Source organism: Ostrea edulis, chromosome 10 (assembly GCF_947568905.1).
Source record: "Ostrea edulis chromosome 10, xbOstEdul1.1, whole genome shotgun sequence".
NCBI lineage: Eukaryota > Metazoa > Mollusca > Bivalvia > Ostreida > Ostreidae > Ostrea > Ostrea edulis.
In genome coordinates this window covers 42,291,757-42,314,537 of record NC_079173.1, presented here as the reverse complement: position 1 = coordinate 42,314,537, position 22,781 = coordinate 42,291,757, and the positions used below count along the sequence as shown (strand labels likewise).

General features: G+C 35.9%; 2 protein-coding genes across 2 annotated transcripts; one reads left to right on the top strand and one right to left on the bottom strand.

Annotated features, from left to right (window-relative positions):
* Positions 1-682: 682 nt before the first annotated feature.
* LOC125666126 (uncharacterized) lies at positions 683-9,299 on the top strand. The gene is made up of 6 exons (XM_048899232.2): positions 683-1,694; positions 5,254-5,397; positions 5,729-5,779; positions 6,953-7,017; positions 7,203-7,365; positions 9,046-9,299. The coding sequence occupies exons 1-6, from the start codon at positions 924-926 to the stop codon at positions 9,208-9,210; spliced, it is 1,359 nt and encodes a 452-aa protein (XP_048755189.2). The 5' UTR covers positions 683-923; the 3' UTR covers positions 9,211-9,299.
* Positions 9,300-9,602: 303 nt separating this feature from the next.
* Positions 9,603-22,450, bottom strand: LOC125665423 (uncharacterized). Its single transcript, XM_048898063.2, has 4 exons — positions 22,050-22,450; positions 15,097-15,473; positions 13,366-13,722; positions 9,603-10,137 (listed from the first exon to the last, which is right to left on the bottom strand). The coding sequence occupies exons 1-4, from the start codon at positions 22,397-22,399 to the stop codon at positions 9,758-9,760; spliced, it is 1,464 nt and encodes a 487-aa protein (XP_048754020.1). The 5' UTR covers positions 22,400-22,450; the 3' UTR covers positions 9,603-9,757.
* Positions 22,451-22,781: the final 331 nt, after the last annotated feature.

The following is a 22,781-nucleotide window of genomic DNA, read 5'->3' as shown; positions in this document are numbered from 1 at the left end:
TATCAAAATTCATTATAGTGAAGTTGGGAAAAATTTAAGTTAATGTCTTTTAAATTTAAAATTTTGAATCTAAATAAACGGGAAAAAAATTACTTTTATTTGTACAGTTCATCTATTCTACTTTTCAGATATTTTAATTGTATATCTTTTAGTCGACTTTTTACGAAAAATCCTAAATGTTATTGACCATCGGTAAAGTCTTAAGGGAAGCATATTCTATTTACAATATGCATTTCAAAGTTTTCAGCGTAGATTGTGAACACAAATTTATATAGCATAGAATCTTCATGAATGTGTTGTTATAGTAATTAGAACCATATGTTACTGGCTGTTCCAAAGCAGTACAAGGAAGACACAAAATCCATGAGCCGTGAGTATTGATCCCGGCGACATGTTTTCAATATGAATACCCTTTATTGTAACGAGCACAGAGGCAATCAAATCGATACCTTCAGATTTATAAGAAATTAAAGTGTGGACCACCAGTTTAGAATTATATATTAATGAATCGTGTTTATTATTATCATCATCATTATTATTGAAAAGCTGAGATTATTTTTTCTTCAATGACATAACACAAACTTCTGTATATGGTCCATATGTTCTCCCGCCCCTGTCATAATTCTCTTTGTATAACACAGATCTCCTATAAATGTCCGTGGTGACATTGATTATCAACACAATACAATGATGAGAAGAGCCCATCAAATGAGGATTTCTTTATCTACATTGATTTCCGAAAGGACTCCAAAATCTGTTGTGATGTCCTAGATTATCTATACACCTATTCATACACATCAGGAAAAAAAAACAAGCAAGATGTGATTTCTTACGAAAGCATGCAGTGCAAAGACTACTACAACAGGAGGGCAACTGTGATGCGATTTTATGATTAATTTATAATTCATTCCAAGTTTATAAGGATGTGGCTTATTTCCTTAACAGGTATATTTCTGTTAGCCAATGTCTGTAGTGGAGACGAAGAGACAGATGGTGAGAATTTACTTCAGGCGATTCTGGACAGCCTACAGAAGGAGCAGACATCGGAGTACAAAAGTACCCCCACCACCGCGTATCTACCAAATACATCGACAGCTGACATGACGTCACGGAGCAGTTCGGACTCCGGAGGTTTTCCTTCTCGAATGTTGAACAGCATGGGAGGACCAGACAACGCAACAGGAACTAACTTAGAAAACAACACTACCCGGTTTCCTTCCTCCACAAGGGCGAGTTTATTTCCCGGCTCCAGTCCTTCAACATTTAGCAGAACGCTAGATCCTTTTTCTAGCACCACGATGCCTGAGAGCCGCACGACTACTACCCTTATTTCCAGGACTACGACATTGAAATCCTCGACATGGTCTTCCACGCCGGATACAGGACAAGACTGCGCAACCAAAGACATCTTTCAGTCCCTCTGTACCGCGGACCTACCAAGTTTAGTGAAAATTGCCAACATATGGGACGTGTACTATGTGCTGTTTTCTAATGACGTCATCAACGAATTATTGCTCAACTGCGCAAGCGGAGAGTGGTGTATCCGCGATGAATTTGATATTTTTCGCGCCAAAATGGCTGAACAAGCCGACATGGTCCTCAATTCCGCCATGTTTTCCGAGACGTGCGACGAAGTCTCGCTAGATTGTCTTGAAAGTGTAGTTCAGAACTTCCAATCATGTTCCTTTGCAAGAGTAAGTATGCGTCACTTTCTAACTCTGTATAAAGCGGTTTATAAGTATGCGTCACTTTCTAACTCTGTATAAAGCGGTTTATAAGTATGTATCACTTTTTAGCTCTGTAGAAAGCGGTTTATAAGTATGTGTCACCTTTTAGCTCTGTAGAAAGCGGTTTATAAGTATACGTCACTTTCTAACTCTGTATAAAGTGGTTTATAAATAAGCTTGGATGCTTCAATCTTTAGTTAATATTTCAAGAAGAAGTATTCATAAAATGTGACAAGTTATCGGGTGTATGTTGTTACTATTTTAAGGTTTGTATCGTCAGTGCTATCAACATTGACAAGGTGCGTGATTGGTGGACATCGAATTGTCAAAGCTGAACAGGATTGTTTGTTACCCACCATAAATAGATTCTTTTTTAAACGTTACGCTAATCATTTGGGATATAATTTTTCTAAGGTTCTATGTATCGTATCGAAAATATAAAAATATATTTTGTACGGCGTTGAATTATATTTAGTATAATGCATTCGGTAATTTCTTGCTTTTAAATCAGAAATTAATTTTTTTATATTCGATAAAGTATTTCTTTGTGACAAGTTCTATACATGATAATTTCGTCGCAACATCCCACTTAATCAGCTGATTAGCAATGAAAAATGCCTGTATCCTACACATCTATACTTATATATTAACAAACTTTGCCATCAAACTTCGACACGCTTGCTCCAAAGTCATTGCTTGCATGCACCTTTGATATTGTTCCATATGTGATGTGAAGTCCGTAAACTATAATAGAATCGTACTTGATTTTATACATATAGTAAATGTCGTAAATTTTATATATATAGTAAATGTCGTAAAATTAACCAAAAACCTACTTTCGTTTTCGATAAACTACCCTGATTTAGCAAACATGAGACTACAGTGGTGGACACGCTTTGGCGGATTTAAGCCAGTTTTATCTTTTATTTTCGATGACAACTTAAGATGATACAATATGAAGTAAATTTGTTGTTCATTGATGCTTGATTTCTATATTACAAAAGAAAGAAGTTTCGATAATTGTTAAATAAATAGAATATGCCTGTTCGTTTCTTCAATCCGTGATAAGCCTCATGGAAATATCCAGAATAAAGCGCCAAGGACGAGGCATCATATCACTATAGACGTTTAGGTCTACAACAAATCGCACAATCTAGGGTCTTCCCGGCAAGCCGAGAAGTTGCGATTGGTTTACAGCAGGATCAGCATAACCTTGTGTTTGTGATTAGTGTTAAATATATTTAAATTGTTTTGATTAGGCCCATATTTATCATTTTATGCAGATTTATAATTATATTACTTCATGGAAGGGCCGCCCTCCCTCCCGAGACCAACGATTTGACACATCAATAAATTTTTAAATCTAATATTTTCTATGTTTTTAATTTTTTCTGTGATTTTAGAAGTCACTATGACGACTTTTTGTAATAATTTTGTAATAATTCATTATAACAGTTACTAATATGTACAAAGACATGGATAAACACAAAAAAGTTTTCTATTTTGGTTGAACTTGTTTTGTGATGACACAGATTTTGAAAGTAAGTAATAAGTCAAAAACTGTCCAATATGTCAGATTTCGAATGATCCGGGGCTGTTCTGGGAAGTTTGTGCCTTATGACTTAAAGTTAACATTTTACCGAAATTAAGTTGTACACTGCCTGACAATGTCCAGGAAATCAAGCCACTGTTTACAATATACATGTTGCAGTTCTTCTTTTTGTCATTAATTCATATTATAGTGCATTATGTTTTCGATTATTGCGTTTGTGTATTCATGATTTTGCCCTTAAATTGTCTCACTGGACAAAAACAACCATTAGAAACACATTCGCAATACGCAATTTTGAAATTAAGAACGACTGTCCATTTGTTTTTGGTCAACTATTTGTCTTGGCGGATTACGATTGCATTCGTAAAATCATTATGATTGATTGATTGAATATTGTTTAACGTCCCGCTCGAGAATATTTCACTCATATGGAGATGTCACCATTGCCAGTGAAGGGCTGCAAAATTTAGGCCTATGCTCCCCGCTTACGGCCTTTGAGCAGGGAGGGATCTTTATCGTGCCACACCTGCTGTGACACGGGACCTCGGATTTTGCGGTCTCATCCGCAGGACCGCCCCATTTAATTGCCTTTTACGACAAGCAAGGGGTACTGAGGACCTATTCTAACCCAGATCCCCATGGGGCTAAAATCATTATGTAATTTTCAATATGGACAGATATCATTTATGCTACATGTACGTAAGGAACATTTAATTTGGAGATTCAAGTGACCTCCTAGTAATCGAGTTTTATTTACTGATATCAATTAAATGGAACATAACTAATGCACGCAATTATTCAATAATTGTTCTTAAATTCATTTGAATTAAAGATATCGTTCATTCATGTGCGCATAATTACATTTGCGAATGCATTTCCTTATATAACAATACTAATGAAATTGACGTTCAATTTCGTATAACATGAAGTTGGTCACGTGATCAGTCTTTTCTTGCGTATGAATATAATCACCACTTCAAACGTCAGGTATTCTCACCTGGCTTCTTGCTTATGCAATGCAGAGGGGAATTTAGAGACCCTCTTCCATTTTCGCATTAAATTTTAAAAAAAAATACAAATAGCCTAATGCGAGTAAAATTCCAGATTAGAATCCAAAATGGCTGAGTATTTGGCTACTCTACTATCCGGAAATCCTAGGTTCGCCACTGCAATGACCTAATAACAAAACCAATTTTTTTAAAAAACCGCATCAGAATATTTATACAGAGTTTATTTTGTAAACAAACAAGAAATTCATCATTAGAATAGAACAGAGACACTAAACAAACCGTTTTAAATACTGTGTGCATGCATATACTAGAACTATGCCTAATACTGCAACTTCTGTAACATGGCGAATTCATACGATGACTTTGGTATTGGAAGACAGGGTTAGATTTATAGGACTGTATGCTGATGTTAATCTGTTGTGTCCAGACAACAGCCATCACGGCCATGACTCGACATGAGCGAGGCTGGTTTTGAGGCTCGAAAAATTATGTCCATGTCAGGGCACCACTGCGAGTCTTCACTAAAATCCTGCAACAGAAATATCTCAACCAAAAAAATATATCTGTCAGTTCGTATTTATTTTCTCTTACACACCCTGGGGGTAAAAATTAGCAACTTACCTTCACTTTCTAAATTTGTTCTACATGGCCACAACCACGAGTCCTAACGATGAGTATGCCGTTGCTACCTTCCAAAACTTGCAAAATCCTGTCCAAGAGCTTAACGTTAACTTGATCCATCAATCTTCCGTCAATTCTCTCAGATCCAGTCAAGATCGTACCATGGCTGTGTCAAACCTAAAACATACATTACCCTTCATCAAACGCTCAACTTGTGAGAGTCCGAGATTCTCAAAGATCTTGACTGGAACCCACAACAACCAGGTCACGAGTCACACACTCTCAACCACCGCGACTTGTAATTTGAATATTTAATTCGCTTTTACACATTTCATGATTGTAGAGACTGAACTTCACGATGGAGTGCGTGAGATTGATGTGCTCTGTCAGAAAAATGACGTCACTAAGTCTGCAGTGTACGTCACAGATTCTTACTGCTCTACACGTCACAATGATAGATATTCTACGGAAGGAAAACAAAAAGCAGGTACGTCATCGGGGTTTCTGGGCAAACTCCCCATCGAGGCCTCCTTACGTCACCTACGTGAGAAAACGGACTCTGGTGGAAGTTTGGGTTTCTGGGTTGAAAACTATTTCGGGTCAAAGCACAGCGTAGGATCATTATAACGATACACAATTTAGAGAAAATAAATTTCATTACGATACCCTACTGTATATCTTCAACGAATTATGCTGCTAATTATACAATTTCCTTCATTTTCATTGCTGCAATATTGAACTGCTCTGAAATTGACGTGTAAATGAATGTAATCGTAGGTTATATGAAAAGTGAAGAAAACGTACTTTTTTTTTTACAGGATTTGAATGTTTTATTTGAAAACGACACATGCCATACGACAAAGGCCTTGGTAAGTTAATTTCATTTTCAACATATTACATCAAGTTTTTTATGTTAGCTGTATTTAAAAGTTTAACCACTTAACAAGTTTATCCAACTGACAAAATCCTTCATTACAAAAATAACACTTACATGTACAGCATTTTGATACAGAAACTTGAATCTACAACAGTTTGGTGAAATTGTCCAAAAGTATACCGGCATTCATTTTCAAGATTTATGGATAAATCATAGGAAAAAAAACGCCTGGATATATTATAGCAACCGTGTAACCAGAAATCTGTTCGAAATTATTATTCATGAGCTATGACGTCATAATCAATATCGCTTCCAATGACGTCTGAATGCATATGACACGACATCATGAATACACTATTTTGTTTTGAAAATACAAGCTATTTAGAGATATTTGGGAAAGAATAACGAGAATAAATAATTCAACAGGCCAATAACTACTGGTATGTACATGTAAATTCACCTCTTGAGATATTGTTCGAACTTAAAAGATTTCAAAATTTATTCTAAGCTTCAGTAGTTATTTAGAGGGCAGTACTACAATAAGCATGGATCGACCCCCATCCCCCTATCCCACCTCCAAACTGTCTTGCCATTCCATTCCCAAAGGTCTGACAATAAACTTAACTATATTCAACAAGCAAACATATTAAAACAATTCTAATGGACAATTAAACAAGTAAATATGATGAACTATTTCTAATGTGAAATTCTACAAGGACATTTGGCAAAATAATTTTGATGGGAAATTCAACAATCAGATATAACAAAGGAACTCTGTACGAAATTCAACATAGAGATATGTCTATCATACGAAATCTGAAGGGAATTCAAATCAAAATTCGATCATGCCATTTGTGATGGGAAATTAAATATACAAATTTTAAATATCAGCTGTATGGAAATTATACATACAAATATGTCGATCATACAAGTCTTAAATGGAGCTCAACATAACTATATGTCAGTCCCCAAAGGAAATTCAGACAATTTTGCAGAAATATCGGGCAATCAGTTTGTAATTCAGTATCATTATCTTGATGTTTCTTCCTTCGTAGCTTACTCTCATATCGTTACTTATGACGATTTATACCGCTTCTCATGACGTTTTCTAATGTTTCGTATGACGCTTTCTATTGATTGTCATAACGTATTGTATTGTTTCTAGATGGTAAAAACATACCTTTGTACCTGCAGCAAATGTTCAGATGACGTAATAACTATATTGGCCAGGTAAGCTGCTAACTAACGCGGGATCAGGAATGACGATTTAATCTCGGAACACAACCGTAAAAAGTAACTGGTGAACTAGACTATCGAAGTTTTATCATTACCATAATGGCAGCCATTTGAATCGTTCGCATAGTAAGCAAAAGAATTGTATATATTTACTGCCTGATTTCTCTCTTTGTTTGCAGGTTCACTCCATGGGCCTGGTTCCTTCATGATGTGGTTACACTGAAGACAAAATGTCAGCTGGAAAATGATACATGTGTATCACGTGATATGGTCTTCATGATTGATGACGGTGCAGTTCCGATCCCTACACCCCCAATCACACAGATATACAGATCTTCGGAGGTAAAGCTTTTGTTTCCTGCTGGTACGTGAACAGTATAAGGTTTAAAAATGGTAAGACTGGACTGTAAAATGGTCGCCTGATCTGATATTTGCAAGTTATAAGGTTAAAATTGGCAAGACAGACCTCGGTAGGTAAAATGTTCGTCTGCTTCTAAGATGTTTACTGTACATGGTTAAAAGACCATCAATCGGTAGACAAGTATTTGAAGGTGGGGAAGGTCTAATGAGTGTACATACACAGTAAAAGGTTGTCTTCTTTAAGTACTTTGTATCTGAAGATTATCCCATTAAGTTTTTGCTATGCGTTATCACTATCAGTTAGTACGTAGACGTGATATCACATAATCAGACTATCAGTTAGTACGTAGATGTGATATCACGTAATCAGACTATCAGTTAGTACGTAGATGTGATATCATGTTATCAGACTATCAGTTAGTACGTAGACGTGATATCATGTTATCACACTATCAGTTAGTACGTAGATGTGATATAGTTTTATCGCACTATAAATTAGTAGGAAAACATGATATGTGGTATCGCACTAACAATCGCAATATCGTGTGATCCCACTATCAATTAGTACAGTAAGTAGACGTCATGATATCGTGCTAACACACTAACAATTAGCAGATAGACGTTATGATATCGTGTTATCGAACTATTGATTAGTAAATAGACGTCGTTTTATCGTTTAATCGCACTAACGATTAGCAGATAGACGTTATGATATCGTGTTATCGCACTGTTGATTAGCAAGTAAACGTCATTCTATCGTGTTATCGCACTATTGATTAGCAGGTAAACGTAGTGATATCGTGTGAGCGCATTAACGATTAGTAGGATGCCGTGATCTCATGGAGAGATACACGTACAAGGCAGTCTCTACCCAAAGTTCCCAGTCGGACCTCTGATACACATCTTTGAACGTCTTAATTCTGTATCACATTTCCGATCAAAGATGAAAAAAGGGCTTTACAGGTGTCACTCTGAGCAATGAACGATAGCTATTGTGATACAATGGTGCAATGACTTGATGTAGCGATTACGATAATTTATTTGTATGATGCCGATTCTTATAGCATAACCATCGTGAAAATGAACCTGCAACGAAAAACTAGGCCCCAAGTGTTACACCATGTGAATTAGCTCCTTACTACAAGATTAGCTTTTTATTCCACACTTATAAAGTGAGCATATTCCCCAGTCTATAGAAAGAACATCCAACCAAATGGTCACCTATAAATCTCCACGACTGTAGACAAAATATAGATCCAAATAATCAAATATCTACTCCACGCCAATAAAATGAACTTACAAATAATCGCCTGCATATTCCACGCCAATAAAATGAACTTACAAATAATCGCCTGCAATGTGTACGTGTACATACCGCCCGTCTACTCGAGTGAACCTACATGTACAACCCAATGATCGGCTCCACACCCCACGTATATAGGGTAAAGCTGTTTACACCGAACATTTCGAAAACAATTAAGGAACAGTGTCATATTCATAAAACTCAGAACGACCAAACCATTTCTAAACTAAATGTTTGTCTTAAGAATTCTAGATAGTCATTAATCTCGAAATAATTTTAACTTTACATTTCTGACTGCTCATAATTTCCAATTGTGTATTTTCTCATACGGTACATATAATTTTATAATGTTTTTACAGAGTGGATTTGTTGACATACAATCGAACCCAGTGGCTATAGTGGGGATTGGAACAGGTGCTTTCATTATGATGATTGGTCTCGTGGTTTTCATCGTCATATTTGTTAAACGTCGAGGGAAAACACAGAATCACGAGTACAAACCCCTGGAGACAAACGAGCCGTGAACAATTGTTCATCCTTTGATATAGAACTGAAACATCTAAGGCTTCTATGCCGTAGTACATCGTTATCTATTAAATGTGCAATACCAGTTGTTAGGTTGTTTTTTACATGCTGATTTTGACTACAGATTATGTCGTTTATATGGATAGCATGTAAGGCTCACGGCGGATGTGACCAGTCAACAAAGAATACTTACTCCTCCTAGGCACCTGACTCCTTTTCTAGTGTTTCCAGGTGTCGCGTTTGTACTACTCTCAATGCTTGTGTTAATTTTGCTCTATATCAGATTGATCACTGTTTGTTACTTTCTTTTTTCTATCTTTCTTTTCTCTACAATATTTAATCATGAGGATTTTATTTGGTTTTGGAAAATTTATTCCAACATCCAAAATTACAACACATACCAGCAACCGATTTATTGATATGCATACTTTACACATGTGTTTCATCCATTCATCGAACAATAGATACAAGAAACAGTATAAACCACACACACACAAATATTTCATGGTTAGAAGTTAGATGCCAGTAGATTAGCTAGATTTACTTTTAATCTAAAGCAGCAATCAGAATGCCGGAAAAGTATACTCCTAGATCTCCGGTTTCACCTTCTACAATTCTTATTTCCACTTTGTCTTTCTCTTCTAACTGATGGACAGCAACAGACGTCGACACAGTGTGATGGTCAGGAAGTGACGTCATCTTTAGATGACGGATGGGTGTACCATTTACAACCAGTGATGAGAGAATGGTTGTATTGTTGAATGAGTGAACTGTCCAGGTCATAAAATATAGTCCCTTCCGCTGGGAGTGAATCGTTCCATCGGATGCGTTAAACATGTCTCCTTCATTCATTAGCACTTTGGTGAAGACCACTGTTCTATCTGTTGCTTGCTCAGGATCAGAAGCCCAAACATTGAATGCTGGAACTATAAAGAGTCATATTAAAATCTTTAATCAGCTCTAGGCTGAGAAATCTGTTGAAGCTGGACACCATCCGAGACACATTTCCATGAGGGGGGGAATTCAGGTCATGTATAGCAAACAGGTTGTTCCCTTACAAAATAAAAACGATATGTGAACAAAACAATGCAAAGATGTTGAATAAAAACGATATGTGAACAAAACAATGCAAAGATGTTGACATGAGACAGTAATATCTGCAAGTACAGTCGTACTTGTGTAATTATCAAAGAAGCCACAATAGTTCTCATATAACATATCCTATACCATATATAGTCTTACTGCATAGGTCAAGATGCATTGTTTATTCTCTTTCGCAAGTAACCTGAGTTTATCCTAAACCCTATTTCATAATTGTTGAAATATAAACTATATATTTCATACTGCACACATCGAGATGCACTGAGTATTCTGATGGGCAGGTGCCCCGGGGTCATCCCAACCCCAATCATTTTTACTGTTCAAACAATTTTAATGGTTGAGATTCCAACACTTGAAAACAAATATATTCTTGTTTCAAAGGACACAAATGCACTGAGCGCCAGATTTTTGTTCATCGTTTCACCACCCCATTCGCCCCTCAAGGTTAGAAAAGAAAATTCCGAAAACTTATTGTACAGTTTCAGGACACCACCAATTATCTCTCCAAATTTAATTTGGCTACTTCATGAAATGTAAGGGGAGCTCTGGGAACCAAGTTTGTTTTTTTTTTTTTTTAAAGAGAAACGTTGTTCCTCAACACATGACTGACACCCAGGATGTGAAAATGAAAATTCTGAAACCTTATGCATATCTATAGAAGACCACCAATTACCTTCCAAAAGATCATTTGGCTACTGCATAAGATGTAAGAGGAGTTTTGGAAACCAGATTTTTGTCGAGAAAACGTCGTCTAGACCCCATTTGACCCCAGGATGAAAATGAAAATTCTGAAAAGTTATTGCACATCTACAGGACACCATCCATTGTCTTCCAAAAGATGATTTGGCTACTGCATGATTTGTAAAAGGAGTTATAGGACAAAGTATTTTTAAGAAAAAGTAGTTGTTATTCGATTCCTATTTCGCCCCAAAGCTGAAAATGAAAATTCTGAAAACTTATTGTACATTTACAGGACAAAACCAATCATCTTCTAAAAGATCGTTTGTTTACTGTGTAAAATTCAAGATGAATTCTGGCAACCAGTTTTTTTGTGTGTGTGTAAAAAAACGTCGTTTTTCGACCACCATTTGACCCCCAGGGTGAAAATGAAAAGTCTGAAACCTCTATTGCACATCTAGAAGACACAACAAATCATATTTCAAAAGATTATTCGGCTATTGCGTAAAATGTATGTGGAGTATGGGAACCAGATTTCTTTTAGAGAAAACATTATTTTTGACCCCCCCCCCCCCGATTAAATTGAAAATTTCGAAACCTTATTCCACATCTACAGGACATCTCCTATCATATTTCAAAAGATTAATTGCATTGTTTCTGCATAAAGTAAAAGAGGCGTCTGAGGACGATTGTGATTTCATCTTGGTTTTAATGTCCCTCTCGAGAATTTATAACTTATATGGAAACGTCACCAATACCGTCGAAAGGCTTCAAATGTAAGTATATGCTCTGAGCTTACGACCATTGAGCAGTGATGGTTCTTTAGCGTGCCACACCTACTGTGACATTGGACATCCGCGTTTAAGGTCATCTCCGAAGACCCGTGACATTCGCACCTAATGCCGAGCGTTTTTACGATAGAACTGTCACTACCTGATTTAACGACTTAGGTATGTCGCGTCCTGGATTTTCTTTTTTATTCCAGTACGAAACTGAATTAACGAATATTTAGATTATAAACATTTTTAGCTCATTAGACAAAATATCCCGTTAAGTAGATCTAATTTGCATACAGTGTCCGATAGATGTGTGTCCAATCCTCAAGTGATTAAAATTCATAATCAACTGATGGAATGAAAACAAAATACGTCAACGTTAAAAAAAAAAAAAGACTGGAAAAAACAGGAAAAAAACCTGACACGTTATATTTCTGATGCAATGATTTGCATAACGTCACAATTAGACTATGTGGTGCAGGTGGTATTTAAACTAATGATGCAAATCTTGTCGCTTTAAGTGTGGATGAAAATGGCGATCACGTAAATGTAAAGTGTCTCTTACTTAAAGAGACACTACAGCTCATTTTCCACATTTTAATAAAGTGTTTTTTAAAACATGTATTGATAAAATGATAAAATTCATATCGATACTGACAATTTTGAACAATTGGGATGCATCAATTTACTCTCAACTGCGCTTTGAAGATCGTTCGGAATTCAAAGGTTTCTTCATTCTGACTCGGACTTTTGAATGCTTATTTACATCACGTGGTTTTGAATGACAGCAAAGGTGTTGTGTAGGAAATTATTTAAATTCCCCGTCAAGGAGGTCCACACTCACCTTTCAAGTATAAGAGTATTCCCTGCTCCTTAAAATAAGTAATTATATCAATCATTATTTCAACAGAAACCCTTCCATGTTCCTATTGACCGATGTTTTTACAACTAACACGTGTTGTGTTCAGATAAAAATAGCACTTACTTTTAAAAGTAGTGTCTTCGCAGCTAATCTCAATGGTAGATTTAGGGGGGGGGAGAGGCGAGGCGGGATCCCCCCTCCCTTTTTACGCCACAGATTTTGAATGAAAATCCAAATTTTGCACCAGAATGGCCGATTACTGTGGCTAATCTTTGACTTTCACACCCCCTTCGGAAATCCTAGATCCGCCACTGAGTTACATGGGTTTCTCCGAACTCTTTGTTTTCCAACGGTCAAACTGATACCATGGTAAATTTTATTTCACGTATGAGTTTTATCTCATTCTATTTTTACCTCTTTTCTCACAGAATCTGTCAAAATTCTAGATCTATCAACTACACTTTCTCTCACTGGACGACATGCTGCACTGTTTACTGTCTATGCACATGCGTCTGAAGACTGAAAGGAGGAGACTCGATATTTTTTGTATAGGCCATCAAAAAGTATTAATTTTTACGTTAAAACGATAATTTTTAACTTTAGATAAGTGTTATTTTCGCAAAGTTCATACTTTCAACAATGCAACAAAAATTGAGAAAGCGCTAGGAAAATTGTCATTTCATGATTTTTGCGTAAAATTAGCTGTAGTGTCTCTTTAATCAATGACCTGTACAGACCTTTGGAAATGCAAACTGCCGTTAAAGTATTCCCAGCACTGTTGATGTGCGTTTTCTCATTCCTGACCTCAATACTGGAGTTCCCATAGATGTGTTGAACTGCAATCAAAGTAACAGCGACGTCACGTGATCTCCAGCCGTCAATTACACTTGTCATGACGTCAACACCATCTATGACGTACCGCAAATTAGAAAAAAGTCCCCTGTTGACGGTAGTGAGTGACATTATCACAACTGTGCCGTTAGAACCGGAAGTCAGCCTAGAATGTATTTCATCAGGTGGCGTGTGTGATTTGTAGACAATGGTTTCATTATTTCTATTCACTGCAGTACCATGGAAGTTAATGTCACAAGAGTCTGAAACAAAGCAAAGCATTCAGCAAATAAATGAGGAAGTAAAACGCAAACGATCATCATTTTTGATTAACAGATAGAACAAGGAGGAAGGTAATGTCAATTTCAAAACAAGATGAGATTGTGGAAAGATATCATTAATATCATTATAAAAATATAGATCAGAAAAATGCAACAATCAAACGGAGATAAAAGGATGAAGTGTTTAAAGGTAAGAACAAAATGGCACGTGCACAATCTTAAATCTACACTGACCTTAAACAAAATAAAATGTATTTTAGAAAATGAATAACACAATTAGTCCCAGAAATGATGGTTTTAAATGAGATTTTAAATGTCTAGGAAAGACAAGGAACAATTTTTGCCTTTTTTGTCATGAAGAAAATTGATAAATTCTATCCGTTTAATCAAAGGAAGTTTAAAATACCGGATCATGATCATCCAATCTAATGAAAACAAAATTCTTCAAGGTTCCAAAGAAAAAACACAAAATGTGTATGTATGTGTGATGTGCTCTTCTACAAGAGCATTGAGGTCGGATTATATTTTTATCGGGACAAACTTTGTTGATTATAGAATTGGTAAACATCTATTGATTATGTTCATAATTGGAAATCCTATGGATAGAATTATTCACTTAGATGTTGAGAAAGCTTTGATACAGTGGCTTGGGATTTATCAATATGAAATTAGATTGTTACAATGTATTAAATTAGTATTGGGTAATAAAAGTGTTTAAAAGATTTCAAAATAATTTCTACTTGATGATGATGTTACCAATTATTCCTACTTTTGTTTTACCTATGTTACTTACTTTTGTTTTACCTATGTTACTTACTTTTGTTTTACCTATGTTACTTACTTTTGTTTTACCTATGATGCCTACTTTTGTTTTACCTATGATAACTACTTTTGTTTTACCTATGATTTCTACTTTTGTTTTACCTATAATAACTATTTTTTATTTTACCTATGTTTCCTACTTTTGTTTTACCTATGATAACTACTTTTGTTTTACCTATGATAACTACTTTTGTTTTACCTATGATTTCTACTTTTGTTTTACCTATGATGCCTACTTTTGTTTTACCTATGATATCTACTTTTGTTTGCCTGATGAGACTTTTATTTGTTTTACTTTCCTGATACCCTGTTTTACTTGATAATACTCTGTTCTTTAACTTTGAAGTAACCCCCCCCCCCCGTATTTATTTGAGTGAACTTTGAATAGCATATCTCTGACAAAACTTGTTCCTTAACAGCGACGAAATAGTCAGGACGATCAACCTACGTTTTTCAGTTGATTTTTTGAGTAACTACAATTCCAATATGTGATAAACCTTGAAGTCCTGTGATAAACCCTTTGAATTTACTGACCTGTCGGTTTTTCGTATATCCATCCAGAAAACTGGGACAGAGTGTCGACATAACTATTCTTGTAATAGCTACAAACATACACCTGATCTCGCATCTTAAGATGAACCATGGCAAAATTGGTCACCACATTTCCACCTTTGTCATGCAATTTGCCCTTTTGTTGACCCTCAACGAAAAGCCAAGCTTTTGTGTATGTGTTGATTCTCCTGCTTTGCTGACTCCAGGAAAATATGAAGAAACCCTCCCTGGGAGCGCTGAAGATCCCAGAGGTAGAGTTGTAACCATGACCGAGGTTGGCTAGGATTTTGTCAAAAATGAGGACTTCTCCGCGTGCTGGAATCCTGTCATCAGACGAAGCTTGGAAAGCAATGTGTCCGCTATAGAAATCTTAAAAGTGGAAACAAAAGAAGAAAGTGTTTAACACGTGATATCAGAGGTGATTAAAGTGAACCAGTTAAACACCAAGTTACAACATGTATCATTATCTGTAGTGATAGCAGAGGTGGTTAAGGTGAGCCAGTTAAACAACAAGTTACAACATGTATCATTGTCTGTAGTGATAGCAGAGGTGATTAAGGTGAGCGAGTTAAACAACAAGTTACAACATGTATCATTGTCTGTAGTGATAGCAGAGGTGGTTAAGGTGAACCAGTTAAACACCAAGTTACAACATGTATCATTGTCTGTAGTGATAGCAGAGGTGATTAAGGTGAGCCAGTTAAACACCAAGTTACAACATGTATCATTGTCTGTAGTGATAGCAGAGGTGATTAAGGTGAGCCAGTTAAACACCAAGTTACAACATGTATCATTATCTGTAGTGATAGCAGAGGTGATTAAGGTGAGCGAGTTAAACAACAAGTTACAACATGTATCATTGTCTGTAGTGATAGCAGAGGTGATTAAGGTGAGCCAGTTAAACACCAAGTTACAACATGTATCATTGTCTGTAGTGATAGCAGAGGTGGTTAAGGTGAGCCAGTTAAACAACAGGTCACAACATGCACCATTATATGTAGTGACTATTTCTAATAATATGGGAAACAACTGCATTTCTATTCCTAGTTTCCTTTGTTATGACAGGAAAAAGGTCACAATTGGTATCTTAAAGAAATAGAGAAACACTATTCGTAGATCATTAAGGACGGCAATATAATCAATGAAAACTCTGACGTTCTTCACTTCTAACCATAATTGGAGAAATTTTAGTATATGTTGCTTCAGATATAGGCACACACCTCCCCAGTTCTCAAACTGGCAAACCTTGTTCATCTGTATCTGCTGAAACTTTTATAACAAACAGTACATGGCCTAGTTACTCTAGAATTTAAAGTTTTCCCTATACATGTAAAAGGTGAAGGGAGCGAACAGTGAGCAATCTCATAACTCGTATAAGCAATACAAAATAGACATTCGGGCAAACACGGACCTTTTGATATACCAGAGGTGGGAGCAGGTGTCTAGGAGGAGTAAACACCCTTTGTCGACCGATCACACTCACATTGAGCCGTATATCTTGATCAGGCAAACGAAATTATCCGAAGTCAACATCAGTGTGTCAAGAACGGCCTGTCAATCGATATGAAACAAATCAGACAGCATTTGACAAACGATAGGTTGCATTGGCAAACTAGATTGTTATAACGACCATAGAATTTGCGAAATGCTGACTTTAAACGAGACTATTGAAACCCCTGCACCATCAACTTGTTTGTCAGTAGACTGATTTAAAAACTGATCATACGCAGAAAAAGCACTTACGTATCCAATCAGTTGAGACATATAATCACCATATGCAGTCTATAATGGAATATTGTTACATAGATATGGAAAATTCACAATGGAAATCTGAAATCATACCGTTTATCATAAAGTTGAGTTGTTAGTTTGCCGTAAAACGTTCAATATAACCATTTTGTGGCCCCACCTGCTTGCATATTAGTATGATTCATAATATCTATTGGAAAACATATTTACAAAGTCTTTTTCCCAATATATCATTCCACTATGACAAGATGAACGAATCTCAAAATTCCAATTAGAACATAAATTTAAGATTAGGACAAATACGGATCCCTGAACATACGACAGTTGGCGCCAGGTGCCTAAGAGGAGTAAGCATTCTCTGTCGACCGGTCACACCCATCGTTAGTCCTATATCTTGATAATGTAAACGGAGGAATCCGTACATGTAGTTAAAATCAATGTGTGAAGAATGGCCTAACAATTGGTATGAGACGCATCAGATAGCACGTGACCCAATAACAGTTTTACTGGTAAATTAGACCGTTGTAACGACCAGAGAATTTACGAAATGCTTACTTTAAACAAAACTATTTAAACCCCTGCAATATCAACTTATTTGCCAGAACATGCTCTTGCTTATCAAATCAGTTGAGAGGCACAACCATCGCATGCAGGTGATAATGGAATAATGCTACATGGATATAGAATAATGATGATAGAAAAGCTGAAGTGATTCCGTTGGTCTTAAAGTTGAGCTGTTCGTTTACTTTTAACATCTATGTTCAATGAAATATCCAAGTATGAAGCAGATGCGGACAACACTGTGACATCTTTTCTCTCGTGTTCGCTATCAAATTGACATTGAAAGAAAATTAGTATTCTTTATACGTCGTTGGTCAATCTAAATTTAAATGTCGAATATAAGGCCATAGGAAAATATTTTTCTTCTCATGTAGAAAAGTTTGAATAAATTCTGCCTCGCAATCGTACGTAGAGTCAGAGTGGCGTTTAAGATAAGAATGTTTTGGATACATGTAACTGATCGCGAGGTATAGAGATTTCCATTTTTATTGACGACGAATCTACCTATGTCAAAAAGCCCAGTCTTTAATCTTTCATGAGGAATTATCGTGTAAAGGTTTGCAAAGTCATACATTTTGATGTTGTTGATGAACAGGTGATGAAAACGAACAGTGATCAATATCATAATTCCTATAAAGAAGAGTAGGGCAGACACGGACCCCTTGGCATATGAGAGGTGGGATCAGGTGTCTAGCAGGAGTAAGAATACCCTGTCGACCGCTCACACTGGTCATGGGCCCTATATTTTGATCGGGTAAACGGAACAATCCCTAGTCAAATTCTGTATGTAAAGAACACCCCCATTGATATGAAAAGCCAGACAGCATTTCACCCAATAAAAGGTTGTATTGGTAAGATAGATGGTTATAACGCCCATAAAATTTGTGAAATGTTGAATTTGAACGGGACTTTTAAAACCCCTGTAACATCAACTGATTTGCCAGTAGTATGCATCGATCTAAAATTTAGTCATACGCAGAACAAGCTCTTGCATATCGAATCAGTTGAGAGACATAAACACCGTCTGCTGCTGATAGTAGAATATTTTCACATAGCTATGGGAAATTGATGCTAGAGAGGCTGAAATCATTCTGTTTGTCATAAAATGAGTTATTAGTTTGCCGTTAACATCTAAGTTCAATAAAATACCTAAGTATGAAGTAGATGTGGACGACTGTGTGATGTCTTCTTTTCAAAACATACAAAAACATGTCAGCTAATGATTAAGTGCAGTTTGTGTCCATGGGAATTCCATGAGACTGTTGGAACACCCAATCACCATATTGTCAATGAGGAACTCCATTATGTTTTTAATATCAACTTAGGTCTACATTAATTACCGTGGGTATTTATTCAACGATAAATCAGAAACTGCTTTCAGAGAGAAAATGAATTGGTATTGACTCGTCTTTAACTCTCAGTCACATTGCCCGTCAACTTCAATTTTTCAACAAACTTTGTTCCATTAAACTTTTTTTTTATCGTAAATACAATCTCATGAAGACTAAGCAATATAATTTGATGTCTGAATTTAATTTAATCACATAGAATGTTGAAACCATTCGAAGGCTCTTTTTAGTGCAGATAACTTATGTCCCACCCACCCGCCCTTGCCTAACTCGAGTACTTTGATTTATCATTAAAAATTGTTTTATTTTGTAGAAAGGAAGAGAAGACTGTGTAAAGAATTGTTTATGTATATCAGTATTCTTGAAATAAGTAAACTGCACTTTCAGTGCGGTTCATATCCTCATTTAAATGTTTGTGTTTATTTTATAGATTATTTATGCTCGTTTGAGTGTAATGAATAAGAACAAAAAGTCGGTTGAATAAGAACAAAAAGTCGGTTCAGTGTTGTCAGTCGAATTTTCAACTTTTGCAAAATTTTAAAAGAGAAAACACATATGTTTTTGTTTTCTTATAATCAATAAAACGAAATACGCTGAAATGTTATTATTTTAAAAGACATTATGCCTTATGGTATCACACCGGTAATTATTTTCACTATATATTACTATAGAGGGGAAAAAATCATTAAAAATCAGTTTACAAAATTGATGCCGAATAACGCAGTCAGACACGTTCTATGTTACCTATCTCGTCTGCCGACACCAGAAAAACAATACCCTACGCGGCATTTTCGAAAAAAAATTACCCGCAAACAAGACTACCCTCAAATCCACGTGTTTTTCACATGTGTGTAAACAGCCGGAGTGCACCTCAGGAAGTAGCCTCAGCTACCAACAGCAAATAGTTCCTTTGTATACACTTGATTATTTCTACAAATTACACAAAATTTCCTAATCAGGGGTACAAAAATTAAGAGAAAAGAAGAAGAGAAAATGAGAAAAATCGCGCAAGGAAAAAAAAATATTTCTTTAAATAAATGGAACTACAATTGACTAAGTTCATTTTGATTGGACAATTACTGGTGTGATACCTTATACAATTGAACGAATGATAACTCTGCTCAGGTGCAAAACATATATGAATAACAAACCCGATCTGAAATATGCAAGGTATTCTGTACTCGATGGTTTAACGTTATTCTAAAGCACATCGAAAAGAAGAAAGACAAAGAAGATATTCAATCAAATGTTTAAGTTTTAATCTGTAATCTAAAATGACGACCGAAAAGAGGCGATACAGATCTCCAATGACCATTCAAGCAATAATGCCTGGAGTGAAATGTCCAAAAGTGGTTGTATTGCAAGAAAAAACCTTCTGGACATTGAGATAAAGATTTTACTCTTCAAAACGAATGATTGGAGATTTCATACGGTAGTGTTATTTATGTATGCATTGTAGCGGTTTTAGATTACTGGACACCCTCTGCTGACATTATTTATTGGGAGTTATCTGCATATCTTACTCCTACAACGTGACGCATTACATGCATAGATACACAACGTTCCGCTGTCAGCATGTCTCCTGAGCATACACAGTTTTCAGTAGCATTAAGTCGTGACAAACTAACATTTCAATTTCTTTAATAAATAAAAAAAATCAATCGAGCAAAATACAACTAAGATACCATGATTCCTTTATACTGTGTGAGACACACGCATGTACCTGTTGTTTGAAATATCTGAATTAATTAATGTTGATTGCATATACAATTGTAAGTATATGGTGCACCTGCTAATTGACAGCAAGATTACAGGAATATATTCATTGCTTTAGACTTATATTATACCATACACCTAAGATTTTTAACAGGCTTGTAATATAATTTCTGCAAACGTGCAGCAATATTTCCTTTTATGGGGCATGTGGATGGTTTTAACAATCTTTATAACGACAGGTGCTTGATAATTACGATTAGGCGAGAGAAATTTAATTTTTAGTTTTATGGATTTTTTTTTTCAAAACTTGTGGGTATGAGAAGGAAAAAGAAGAAGAAGAGACATATCATTTTCATTATTCGGTTACTATTTGATCACACGTTTATGTCTGGCTCTTTGTTGCTGGTTGACACAGAAAACTCGTCACATACATTTGCAATTGACTCACGAACTATCACATACCAGTGTCAATTTCTTGGACATGTCAATTAACAAACGGATAAGGTTTTTAGATACTCAAACATTACTGATCACATAATAAAACCTTTACTAAATGTAACACTTTCCATCGACCTGCACGGGTCTATTCTTGATAGCCCATTAGTTGTAAGGGCCTTACCATCATCTAAGCAATGCTATCTATCAAGCTGTACCACAAATTACCCCAGTATTATTATAAAGATCACAGAAAAATAGGATTTGAACAGAAATAAATCAGAAATTGAACCTGTGTACGCTGGAAACTAGCTATTTTTGCAAGCAGGAAGAATCATCTAAAAATGGTTTTTTTCAAAGAACAACAGTACCCATCTTCTGATCACAAAATTTTATTCATGTATAAGGAGTAGAATAAACAATTTGTATCACTTTAACTAAACACAGCAGGGTGAATCATGTAAAGACTTGAATTCACTATGTTGCATATGCAGCTAACATAAAAACTTAGATAATCTGATCTTAACATAGAAATATACATAAAATTAAATGCAAAGAGATTACTTGATTTGCGCATAAGATGGACTCCTTGTCAGAGAAGCTGGCTACATACCTTAATAAAATTTTCTTTAATGAGGCCTAGTTGAAATGCAATGCAAGTAACTGACCAAATGCTTTATCAAAAGTATAGGGCTCAACTATATTAGAATATTTCTGAGTGCTAGGATGCTGTTGATTTACATATATCTTCAGAATAATCTTGACAACCAAACCAAGCATGACTTGCGTCTCCATTTTGGTTTATATTCCTTGTGAAATAGACGCTTATAATTCCATGAGAAGGCTTAGCAGTATTAAACGTTCTGCTGATTTTAATGATAAAGATAATTTTAAAACCAAGCATGAGTGGATATAAAAAATTCCGGATTTTTCTGACTTTTTTTTTTTTTTTATAAAAAATCGGAAAAATTGAGTCGGCGGATCCGTAAAACGGAAAATTAAATTTCTCTCGTTTTACCAGGTGTAACGACAAGTGCTAGATATTTGCACTTACCTGATGTGACGGTAGGCGCTTGATATTTACACTACTTACCTGATATGACGGTAGGCGCTTGATATTTACACTTACCTGTATCTGGTATGATGACAGGTGCTGGATCTTTACAGAAATGCCTCCATCCTATATCCATCTCCCCGATATTGCACATCAGACAAGCATCAAGCAAATGACACTCCTCTCTGACCACGTGATAACGTACTGACAGACATCCAGGGTAGCTTTTACAGTCTATAATGCATATAAGTAAACTAGCCGTTTTATATGCACTTCGCAAGTGGATTGTGGGCAAATATACATCATCTAAACGAGGCTGACGAGTAAAGTCTGACGTCACAAAGAGGTCACCGTTACAGGTGTGAACTGGGAGATTTAGGAGGAGGATATCAACAAGCAGAATCATTTTGATCACCACCATGCTTTAACCTCTTTTTAGTCAAGAACTTCCTAGGAATATTTTCTGCTGTTGGCTATAGTTGATGCTGACTACAACTGGCAATGGGTCCGTCTCATCTGATGAACACGAAGAAATTATACAGAGATTTCTTGCGTCATTTGCAGGCGTGCAAACTACAAAACTTCAATCAAAATTCATTTTATAACTTTTGAATTTGATTTCCCTGTAGTTTGTAGCAGTCTTTTAAGTCATACCACCGAGACCTGTACACGGGCATTGTTGTAAGATGGAAATTGGTTTTCATCCAATAAATGTGATTGTGCTGTTTGGGCACACTCAGAGGAAATACGACTTTTAAAATTATACAAAGCATTAACATATACAGACTTGTTTTAATAACCGT